The 12,212-nt window shown below is 49.2% G+C and overlaps 1 protein-coding gene across 3 annotated transcripts in view; it reads left to right on the top strand.

Moving 5' to 3' along the window:
* The window catches only part of WLS (Wnt ligand secretion mediator), a 38,731-nt gene extending 27,283 nt beyond the window's left edge, over positions 1 to 11,448 (top strand). For all 3 annotated transcript variants that reach the window (XM_061577585.1, XM_061577584.1, XM_061577583.1), the window contains exons 10-13: positions 579 to 722; positions 2,535 to 2,618; positions 4,254 to 4,410; positions 6,827 to 11,448. In XM_061577585.1, coding sequence (XP_061433569.1) covers positions 579 to 722; positions 2,535 to 2,618; positions 4,254 to 4,410; positions 6,827 to 6,945 — 504 coding nt within the window. In that variant the 3' untranslated portion in view covers positions 6,946 to 11,448. The remainder of the gene's footprint in view (positions 1 to 578; positions 723 to 2,534; positions 2,619 to 4,253; positions 4,411 to 6,826) is intronic.
* Positions 11,449 to 12,212: the final 764 nt, after the last annotated feature.

Here is a 12,212-nt window from a genome sequence, read left to right as displayed (position 1 = left end):
AGGGGATTATTGTGTCCGTCCGTCCGTCGTGCATCCAAAAATGGGAGGGGTGGGGCTGGGTGGGGTGGGGAGGGAGGGGCTGGGTGGGGTGGGGAGAGAGGGGCTGGGTGGGGTGGGGAGGGAGGGGCTGGGTGGGGTGGGGAGGGAGGGGCTGGGTGGGGAGGGAGGGGCTGGATGGGGATGGGAGGGTGGGGTGGGGAGGGGTTGGGTGGGGAGGGTGGGGAGGGTGGGGCTGGGTGGGGAGGGTGGGGGAGGGTGGGGCTGGGTGGGGAGGGTGGGGCTGGGTGGGGAGGGTGGGGCTGGGTGGGGAGGGTGGGGCTGGGTGGGGTTGGGTGGGAAGGGGCTGGTCACCCCGTGGTGCCCTTATAAAACTCAACGTTTAACCTACTCACGCCGGCTTGTGCCCGCCCTCACAGTCGGCCATATTTGCAGAATACACCACGCCGCCGTTGACCCTGACCATTGACCGAGCAACCCAACGTTCCTACCAGCTCCCTCCGCAGGAATGTGTTCGTATCGTCTTCGTTTTTGCTGCCCAACCATGCCTCGGTTCCATTTCCTTAACGGCGTCGTATCAGACGGCGTTCATCGTGCTGGCGGGCGTGTGCGCATGCCTCTACTTCCTCTTCCTCACCTTCATGGTCTACCAAGTGTTCCGCAACATCGGCGGCAAACGTTCCTTCCTGCCCGCCATGTCTCGCGTGCGACGGCTGCATTATGAGGTGGCGTGCCCACTCGCTCGCACGGATGCTTAGTAACTCTGCTAGCTCGCTCACTCCTACGCTCGCTCGTCCACTCGCTCATCCACTCACATGTCCACTCACTCGTCCACTCACTCGTCCACTCACTCGTCCACTCGCTCGCACGGATGCTTAGTAACTCTGCTAGCTCGCTCACTCCCACGCTCGCCCATCCACTCACTCGTCCACTCCCTCGTCCACTCACTCGTCCACTCACTCGTCCACTCACTCGTCCACTCACTCGCACGGATGCTTAGTAACTCTTGCTAGCTCGCTCACCCCACGCTCGCTCGTTCACTCGCTCGGATGCACGCTTTCTTGCACAGACGCTTACGAAGTGCTACATAGCTTGCTCACTCACATGCTTACTAAGCGCTGGGGATGGCTTGTTCTCTCACATGCTTTCTCGCTCGTTCGCTCACTTGTACAGACGCTTAGTAACTCACTAGCTTCCTCACTTACTCACTCACTCGCACACTTAGTCGCACAGATGCACGCTTGCTAACTCGCTAGTTCGCTCGCTCACACGCTCACTCACTTGCACGGACGCTGATTAAGCGCTTGTTCGCTCGCTCACTCACTCACTCGCACACTCAGTCGCACAGATGCACGCTTGCTAACTCGCTAGTTCGCTCACTCACTCGCTCACTCACTTGCACGGACGCTGATTAAGCGCTTGTTCGCTCGCTCATTCACTCACTCGCACACTCAGTCGCACAGATGCACGCTTGCTAACTCGCTAGTTCGCTCACTCACTCGCTCACTCACTCGCTCACTCACTCGCACGGATGCTTAATAAGCGCTAAATTGCTCACTCAATCACACGCTTACTTGCTCACTCATGATTTGCTTGAATTGCCACGATTCAGATTCTTTATTTGATTTTAAATAACAAATAGGTCACTGCATTGCCATTGTGGTAAATGTAGATGTGCTAAAAAAAACTGTACCTAACAGTTTTTTATGTTACCAACTTAGGCCCGCTGAACTACGTAGCTCTTTTTCAGAAGCGACTTGGCCACCAATAATAGCTCAACGAAGCGGCCTATCGTCACGTGGCAATTCATAGCAGTAGCCAAATACTCTAAACGTGCGATGTTGATTCTAAACGTGGAAGGGATTTTCCGAGGACCCGGAGAAAAATTCACACGACGACCACAGAGAAGAAAGGCACGCAAACTCCAAATATACAGGTGTAATGTGAGGATATATCCGGCTCACTGACGTATCACAACTCGTCACGATGATTGGCTCTGCCGGTCCTGGTCCATAGCCAATGGGGGGAAGCCTAGGGGCGTGGCCCTGACGTCATGGAAAGGTGACAGCTGCAAGTAGAGGATTGGTTCTGCTGGCTTTGGCCACAGCCAATGGGGAGACGAGTCAGGGGCGTGGTCCCGGGAGCCTACGACGGAGCCTAGAATATTCCATGGAGGCTAACCAGGATTGGCGGGAACGTACCGCGTGACCCGGGTATTAAATAGGGGTGGAGACGAACGACACGTGGTCAGAACGGGAACGAAGAGAGGAAGGGGCCACGCGGGAACAGGGCTCCGGGTTGCCACGTGGCAGTGCGTCTCTCTCTCTATCTGTCCCTCTCACGCTGCCTGTCAGCAGCGGGAAGGAAAGCTGTAATGCAAAGTGAATAAAAGACCGGATTCCAGAAGTCGCCTCAACGACCTTTATTACACAGGCATCATCAGGGTCGGGATCGAACCCATGACACAGCTGTATACCAGGCGAAGTAGTTAACAACATATGATGGTGGCTGTTGGTGATGGTTGTGGTGATGTGCAGGGTTTGATCTTCCGGTTCAAGTTCCTGATGCTGACCACCTTGGGTTGTGCTGCTCTCACGGTCATCTTCTTCATCATCAGCCAGGTGTGTGGAGCACTCTTCTTAGGTTTTTTCGGTAAAGTCACGTAGGTAAAAAATTAAAATTAATAAAATAAAATAAAAATCACGACGTTTTGGAGGCAACACAAGCTTCCGTCTTCAGGTGGAACCGTCACAGCCCCGACAGCTGTATCAAGTGTGGAGCACTCTTCGCCACCACGCCCACAACCACAGTGACATTCGTTGTTCAGTCTCGCCTGCCTCGCTGTTTGTTCTCTTGTCTTTAGTGTCGAGCTGTAGGGGAGCGGTTGCAGTGTACAGTGAAACCTTGGATTGCGAGCATAATTCGTTCCGGACACGTGCTCATGATTCAAAGCACTCGTATATCAAAGCGAATTTCCCCATAAGAAATAATGGAAATCATCTTCTTGGTTCTTTCGGTAAAGTCACGTAGAATGGAAATAATAAAATAATAAAAATAAAACATAATAAAATAATTCTCACGACGTTTCGGCCACAATGCTCAGGTGGAGAACAGGTCTGTCATTCAGACTGTCTACTCGACAGACCTGCTCTCCACCTGAGGACGGCTGCTTGCATTGTGGCCGAAACGTCGTGAGAATTATTTTATTATGTTTTATTTTTATTATTTTTTTTATTTCCATTCTACGTGACTTTACTGAAAGAACCAAGAAGATGAATCCCTGCAGTCACGAAAGCTTTAAATCGAAAAATGATTAATACAAAATACCTTTTTATATTTTTATTATTGAAATTTAATATAAAGTAATCAAATGTATTAGTTAAATTTAATCATGGCTGGTGTGAGGGAGACGAGAGAGAGGAGAGGAGGAGGGGGTCATTGTTGCAGTACAGCTACTAAAGAACAGTCACTACACTTGGACACAAAATAAAAAAAATGCTTTAGACACACACACCTGGTACACAAGACTACTGTAAACAGTCTACGCTCGCACGGATGTTGACTATATACGAGTGAGGCACGCCGACTGAGACCGAGCATGGGAGACGATTACCCACAATCCCGCAGAGAGAGAGAGAGAAGAACCATCGGCTCAGTTGTGATCACGTGACGCTCGGCAGACAGCGTATACTGTACGTACAGTACTCGTCTTGCAAAACACTCGCAGAACAAGTTACTCGCAATCCAAGGTTTCACTGTAGATTCCCGCTCACGTCCACGAACACCAGTGACGATTATCTGAACAGGTACCGGGCCTCCCCCTAGGTCGACTCGGCCTCAAATGAGTACCTGGTGCGGTGTGCAAATATTGCAAGTAGGGAGACAAAGGCGGGCAGGCGGGCGTGGTGCTGGCCACCCGCTCCCTCGTGTGCCGTGCCGGCCTTTGTAGGTGCTCGCTAACAGCACTTGCCCCAACAGTCTGTTTGGACTATGGGGAGGAGGGAACTTTGTCTTTGGCGGGGGCAGCGATGACGATGACGGCGATAGTGATGACGGTGAAGATGACGTGGATGTCAGATGAAGATGATTAAGATGGTGATGTTGACGGTGACGAGGACGACGATGATGATTGAGACAGTGATGGTAGTTGTGACGATGACGACGATGCTCACGACGTTGTCGATGACGATGACGACGATGATAATGACCGTCTTCAACGCGCCCTTACCCCCCCGCCCCCCACCACCCCCTTGTAGGTGAACGAGGGTCACTGGAAGTGGGGCGACCGCACGGTGCACGTGAACGCGGCGTTCTTCACGGGCGTGTACGGCATGTGGAACATGTACGTCTTCTCCGTCATGTTCCTCTACGCGCCCTCGCACAAGCGCTACGGGGACACCGACCGCTCCGAAGGTGACGCTCGCTCCCTCGCGCAAAGACACAAAGATACCCCCCCCCCCCTCTCTCACCGTGTAGCCTTAACACAGGCATGGCCAAAGTCCGGCCCGCGGGCAGATTTCATACGGTCCGCAGCTTCGGTCTTATAATGTGTTATTTATGGCTAGCCAAATTTCTGTCAGAATAAATACATCATACAACTCATGGAAATGTAAGGTATTCTATACAGTAGTAGGTTTTTACCCTTTTAAACTGCTACAAAACTGACACCTTTATTCAAGGCATCATGTTTGCAATAACCACAACACAAGTAGTCAAAAAAGCAAACAAAAAGAAGCAACTCTGATAATGATAATAATATGCACTGTCCTTGAAGTTGATTGGTCCACACCCGAGACGGCTTTCTTTCTATCCTATACAGTTTGTTCAATGTTATCTGACTGATTGAAAGGCAGAATTGCGTTTTTAGAGTTGTTCACGTCTGCCCGAGTGGCTTATATTTGGTTATATTGTCACTTGAAAAATTAAGGTAATTGTGACAATAAAATTGTTTTATAACAATGTGTGTTTCCACGTAATTTTTGTGGTTAAAACAATGTCAAAAGGAACTATTGGCCCCCAGGCATCTTCACTTTATCAAATGTGACCCATATTTCGATTTAAAGCTTTCGTGACTGCAGGGATTCGTCTTCTTGGTTCTTTCGTTAAAGTCACGTAGAAGGGAAGTAATAAAATAATAAAAATAAAACATAATAAAATAATTCTCACGACGTTTCGGCCACAACGCAAGCAGCCGTCCTCAGGTGAAACCAGGTCTGTCGAGGCGACAGCGTCTGAATGAAACAGCACACGTGCTTGGAGCATATATATAAGCTGGGTTGGGAGGGGGGGAAAGGGCACTTCGACAAAAGAATTTGCATATGAAGAGGAATTTAGCATATTTATGGGAAATGCAGGAATGTGATTAGTACTACATATGCCCGTGCATTATGCAGGATTAGCAGCATCAAAGGGAGGGGATATGGCAAATGCAGGTATGTGAATAGTACTAATTATGCCCGTGCATGATGCAGGATTAGCAGCATCAAAGGGAGGGGATATGGGAAATGCAGGTATGTGAATAGTACTAATTATGCCCGTGCATGATGCAGGATTAGCAGCATCAAAGGGAGGGGATATGGGAAATGCAGGTATGTGAATAGTACTAATTATGCCCGTGCATGATGCAGGATTAGCAGCATCACAGGGAGGGGATAGGGGTAGCATTAATAAAGGGAAGGAGTGTTAATAGTATGTAGCTGCAGTAACTAAAACCACCACGTAAACAACTAAAGTATAAACTACATAGGATCATCAGTACTATGTAGTCGCCCTCTTTGCAAAAAATTTGGACACCCCTGCCTTAACAGAACGTTGGGGGTCAAGTGCCGTTAGCGAGTTGAACCCGGTGAAGGACGCCACGCGGCATCTCACGGCGCGATGCCGATGGCACATTTGGGATAAAATTAGCGGGGAGAGGAAAACAAAAAAAACGTTAAATAATTCGCGAATGTTTCTTTTCGCAACCGCCACCACCGACTTTCCCACCGTTCCTCCACCTCCACCCACCATGAACATGACGTATACTCCGACTGATGCTCCTACTCTTGTGGAGTGACTCGTGCAGCCAGCTATGGCTGCAGAGTTTGGTAGTACGTGTTGTTTACGTCGTTTATTGTGAAAATTCGGTCACAGTTCCTATGACCACTGTTTCATTGCTTTTATGGCTTTATTTTGGTGATTTTCGAAAAGTTTACTGTTTTGGCCATGTTTGTTGGTAGTACAGAGTTAGACTGATGGCCTTAATCTAAGTTGTCTTGTGGATGTTGTTGTTTGACTTGCATCCGACTAGGATTTTTGCACACAGCGTTGGTGTATGGTGCTTTTTTTCTGCAATATTTTGCTGTCTTTTCTTGGATTTTCTGTTTGCACTCAGTCACTTTAAGATGTTTTCTTGTTCATGTTTTTAAATCCTTTATATTAAGTTCACTTGCTTGCTTGCCCGCTTACGACCGTGCAAATCTTTCGGTCGTTTTTTAACCTACTTCCCGTGATCCAATCGAGCTGACATTTAGCACACAGACTCGTTGTGCGTGACAATTTATTTTCGTGAAAATTTTTTTCCATAACTTTACACTTTTTAGGAAAAAAAAATTATATTTAATAACCAATTGCTTAATGGTGGCAGCCATTCATCTGACCCATAGGTGGCAGCCATCTCAAGCCAGAGGACGAGAGGACTCTAGCCGCCACGCATATAAAGGATTTATAGTGAAAAACTTAGTTTTTACGGGTAAATTTTTTTGTTTGTTGCGGTTGCACCCGATTCAAGAGCCGAATGGCTCACAGGGCTACACCTAATCGATGAACTTTGAACTTTGAACCACGGCAGGTGACATCGCCCTGGCCCACGGGGAGGAGCTGACCACGGCGACGACGGCGTTGGCAGGAGGCTCGAACACGGCACCCACCGAGGTCTACCGCCTCGCCGGCAAGGAGGCGCAGGAGTGATGCTGGCGTTGCCACGGCGACGACGACACGGCGACGGACACGGCGATGTTACGGTGTCGTCACGGCAACGACGTGGCAACGACGACACGTTGACGACACGGTGACGACACGGAAGCGGACACTGCCCCCTGTTGCCGGCGGCACTAGTCAGGCACAAATCTGCTTCGCTTCTGAGGTCTGACAGGAAAAATTTGACGGGTCATTGCAGGTGATATTGAAACGGGCTCATGTGTTATTCACCGCTTCCTAAATTCGTAAACGCTAAAAAAACGGATGTGAAAATAAGCACAGTTTTTTTGGCGGGTTACATTATTTTATCATGTTTTGTCCACCAATTTTTAATTTGTGAACCCCCTTTTTTCGGCATGCATACAGATAACTGATTGGAGAATAGAGGCAAATCGGACACCTGGTTTGTCTCTTGCAGAATTGGTAGCCTGGTCTCTGTGCATTGGCTGACACACAAATTTCCTGCTTCTAATTGTTTCGTAGAATCACTTTTCAATTGTCTTACAAATCAAAGTCATTGACGTGCCGAGTGAGAGTTGCCAATCCGATTACGCGCCAGACAAACGAACAACGCCGGATTACGGTCGCCTGTCTTCTGTTAACCGGACTACTATCGCGAGTTACCTCCCCGTTCCGTGCGCGGTGCTTTGGCGACGGCGATGGCGACGGAACGCCGCAGCAAACGACAAGGACGCTGCTCTGCACGCGCCACGCCGGTTCCATAGAACGCAGCTTGCGGAACGCTCCAATTTTACTCCACACTCGAACAAGACGCGGCGAGCACACGTCGAACGCCGCGCTAGTAGTAGTAGATGCCTTCGTAACAGGCTCCGCGTTCAGACAAAAAAACGCAAAGTGAAAACGGTTCAGTAATGTAACGATGAAGTGTGGCGAGGTACGGTGTACGACGACTACTACTACTACCACACGCACCGCGCGGTGAGATGGCAGGACGAATAACTGAGGGTACGCCGCCACCGCCGCCACCGCCGCCACGTTACTGTTAATTCCGCACACTGTATTACTGCACCGCTCACCGCTCAGCTGACGACACGGTAGCGACGTGTAATAACGGCGTGCGCGCGCTCCGCTTTGTAACCGACAATTGGTCCCCGATGGAATTAACCGCGTCACAGCGAAAACGCGTGATGGTGTGAACACGCGTTAAGTGAGGACTTAACGTATGCTACAATACTGGCGGAATGAAATTCTGGTCGAGTACACTGCGTAAACTAAGTGGACAAAGCCGGGTTTTTTTTTTTAAATGCGCCACGCTCAAAATACTCCTCTTACTCGTCACGCCTTAGTAAAACTACTATACGCAGCATGTTTATGTAATACTAACCACGTGAAGCGAATACACCGCAGACATGTTGCTATGCACAGCACACTGATAGAACACTACGATGATGATGCTCATATACCAAGTTGGTGACCACTTGTATATGCCACGAAAATATAACACTCCTATGAGATCACTACAATGCACAATGGAACGCGACTGTACACACTGCTACGCCGTGCTCGCAGGAATTGCTCCACACCATCGCGCCGTTGCGCGCCACCATCATTTGCCGCCGTAGAAAATAACTGAAGCAACCGCGCACACACCGCTTTGGGAACCGCTACGTAACGCGCGCGACACTGCGTACATCGTACAAGTCGACTTTGGATACACCTTGCTCCAACTTCACTGTGCACAACTAAAACACACATCACGATAATGGATCGCACCCCCACCACACCCGCTGAAGTTTCACGCGCTTCACGCTATAAGAGAGCGTACTGCGCGCTCGACCCTAGCTTACCCAGTCAAGCAAACTACGAATGCAACGATGTAGCCCCGTCCGCGGTTCGATCGTCACGTTTTTGGATCTCAAACCAATATTTTTTATTTTTCGCCGTCGCCTAACTTGGGCAACCTGTCGCGGTACTAAATCTACGGACGCTAAAGTGGCGTGAACGATAAGATGTATCTTGTCGTATATTGACACACGAATCTATAGGTCGGCGGTGGGAAAACGTTTTCCTTATCAAGGGCCAAATTGGACTTTCGGATACCTTCGGCAGGGGCCGCCGCACGTCCTTGGCGTTATCCGACAGTAATGCGAGGAATAAGCGGAGGGACCCCACCTTTACCACACCAACGTGCGATGCCTTGCGACCGCTTTGCCTCTTGCTAGCGACGACAGTGTCGGGTCGAAAGTTCCGAATGAGACGGGACGGATGAAAGTCGTTTTCCGGGCCTGGTGTGCCCAGGATTGTCCTTTTCTTTTCGAGGCGGCTAATATCTGCAAGTCTTCCCCCGGGATGTTAAAAAGTCACCCGTGGTTGTTTTGTCGTTTGCGCAAAATGATATGCCACTCAACGCGTTTACAATGCAGTTTCCCCCCTCTTCCAGGATCGTGGCATATTTTTATCCCCGTGACGCGCGCCCCAGTTTTTGTACCTCTGTAGGGTGGCAGCCCCGAAGTTGTTGGTAGGCCTCGAGTGGCCGCAGACTGTGAGAAATCAAGTCGCGGATTGTAGGTTGGACTTCATAGTGGCGCGAACTTGCGCAAATCGCAAACACTTTTTCCCCTCTTACGCACACCGCGGACAACTTGAATCGTGACGTGTTAAAGCAAACGGGGTCCACGCCTGAGCCGTCTGCCGTGCAACTTTGTTGCATGCAACGTAATCCCTTGCGCGTGGACATCATTGGGCGCCACGTTGGCGAGATGTTCACTACCTTGCCTTGTATACAGGAGGTGCTGGGTTCGATCCCGACCCTGACGCCTGCTGTATATTTGGGAGTTTCCGTGTTCTCCCCGTGGTCGTGTGGATTTTTCTCCGGGTCCTCCGGTTTTTCCCCGTCACATTCAGAAACCGCCATAAATTTCCACACAACGATAAGCCGTTTCGCCGAGCTATCGTTCGCGACAGCGAGGCCTTACCTGGTAAAATAAAAAATAGTTCATCGTTATTAAAATTATCTCTACTTTAAATCGATCAGCTCAGCGATTCAAAGCGCTGTATTTCATCACGCTTAGCATGACTTTGGCAAGCAATGTTATCCACAAAATGTTTTTTTCGTGTTAGATCTTCGCAAATATAAATGCGTCGTTTAAACCCGCCACGACCCGACACGGCCAATTCGCAAACAAAACTGGTGACGAATTGCCACGTTCTTTTTTACGTGACGGACCTTACTACTAATTGGCTGTGTCGGGTGGTGGCGGTTTTCACGACACATTTATATCTATACGCGCGATCTAACCCCCCAAAAAAACCTCTCGTAGTATTTCATCACGTTGACATGTTTTTTGGCACAACTATTTGCTCAGATGCGGACAAAGCAGTCGCGGGCGACGATTAAGTTTGCCGCGAATTCGAAAGCCGTTTGGTCGCAGCAGCTGATCCGCTCGGGTGTGGGGAACCCGGCTTTAAGATTCGATTTTAAGTTGCCAAATCGCTACGTGTCCATCATCTTCGTCGTCGCTTCCACACACGGCACAACATCGAGTTCACATTTCACAGCGGAAGTGGGGAATATTTATACTTTGGTTGGAGTGGAACAGCAGTAGTTTTTAGGTCGATTTGTCTTCTTTTGCCTCAAGTAAGCAGGATGCGGTTGCCTTAATGCGCGTAAGTAGCGTTGTACGTACTCGCGGAACATTTCTGTCTTGTACTACATACGATAGTTTTTTTTTAGTTTTTTTAGTGCATCAAGGAGCATCGTGTTGGTACATCGGTTACTACCCCTGAGGTAGCATTAAATATATATCATTTTTTATATAACGGTAGAACATTAGCTTTTGTAGCTCGCGTAAATTAATACATTTACGTCCGTTACGATGACATAAAGGTAGTTTGCCGTTTCGATTTTTTTTACACGTAGAGCATCACGTTAGCAGCGTGCTTAGTGAGCGAAGGGGGCGAGGGTGTTCGTCGCGAACCGTAACACACAAAACAAAAACAAGCTAACTACCCTAAGTGCCTTGCGTTGTTTTCCAGAAGTGTTCCCTCCCCCCACGACCCCTCGGATCGAAAGCCGTCACATGGACCTCGCGTCACGTGGCGAAGCTATGCTCCCCCCCTCTCCTCTCTCTCGCGGTGCAGTGTCACCACGGACGTGGCCCGCTCGACTCATGTTGCAACCCAAGTATCGTTGCGGACGGGCACGCGATGCAAACACGCGCGCGGTCAATCTCCGCTGCTGGATGATGAGGCCCCCTTACCACTTTCGTGCGGTTTATTTGACCGCACATTGCCGAGGCGTTTGCCCAGTGCCATAACCTCCCCCCCCCCCCCCCCCCCCGTTGCTGTTACCCTATGTTTGTAATCGCCTCCGTTGCCCTCCCACCGCTAACACTGAGATCTCTTGCCGAGGGTTGACTTGCGGGGGCGGCGGGGGGCGGGGGTTTATTGACGCGCGAAAGCGAGGCTTTGCGACGGCTTTCCAGCGTAAACGAAATGTAGTGACATTAAAGTATTTTACACAGTCTTCCTCGACCGCCTGTCCTCGTGTTGCTTGCATCGGTCGATGTCATTGCCTCCTTTGACAAACTCGTGCACCCAGATGCGTTGGCTCGGCCTACAGAGTTCCTCATTCTGGTCGAATTGCCCGATGATGCTGGATGTAATTACCGGCGAAACGTCGTACGAGTCAAAAATTGCAAATGTTGTGGATTCACTCCTCAACACACCGGTGGGCTAAAGTAGTGAACTATTTGTCTTTTGATAATTGGTTTTTTACCCTTCTATCTGGCAACAAAACTGACACCTTTTTTATAAGGAGTCATGTTTGCATAGACCACAATACCTGCAGCCATAATGCAAACAAAAAACATGATTGCTGCAGGTATTGTGGTCTATGTAAACATGATTCCTTGTAAAAAATGTCAGTTTTGTTGCCAGATAGAAGGGTAAAAAACTATTATCATATTTTTTACTGGCAAATGAGGTTCCAATGGTATTTGTCTTTTGTCAACGTGACACTTTTTTTTTGCTGATTGGCCATGTCGGGTGGTGGAGGGTTACGACACATTTATAAATAACGCGATCTAACCCAAACACGTTTAGTAATAGGTTTTTACCCTTTTATCTGGTACAAAAACTGACACCTTTATACAACGGATCATGTTTGCTATAACCACAAGCAGTCAAAATGCAAACAAAAAGAAACAACTCTGATAATGATAAGCACTGTCCTTGAAGTTGATTGGTCCACACCCGAGACAGCTTTTCTTAGAGCCTAGTCTCACTTGGTGTTGGAC

This window comes from Lethenteron reissneri, chromosome 64 (genome assembly GCF_015708825.2).
Source record: "Lethenteron reissneri isolate LAM-NWPU_2019-01 chromosome 64, ASM1570882v1, whole genome shotgun sequence".
In the NCBI taxonomy this organism is placed as follows: domain Eukaryota; kingdom Metazoa; phylum Chordata; class Hyperoartia; order Petromyzontiformes; family Petromyzontidae; genus Lethenteron; species Lethenteron reissneri.
The sequence above is the reverse complement of the archived record's forward strand: the minus strand, read 5'-3'. Positions and strand labels throughout refer to the sequence as shown.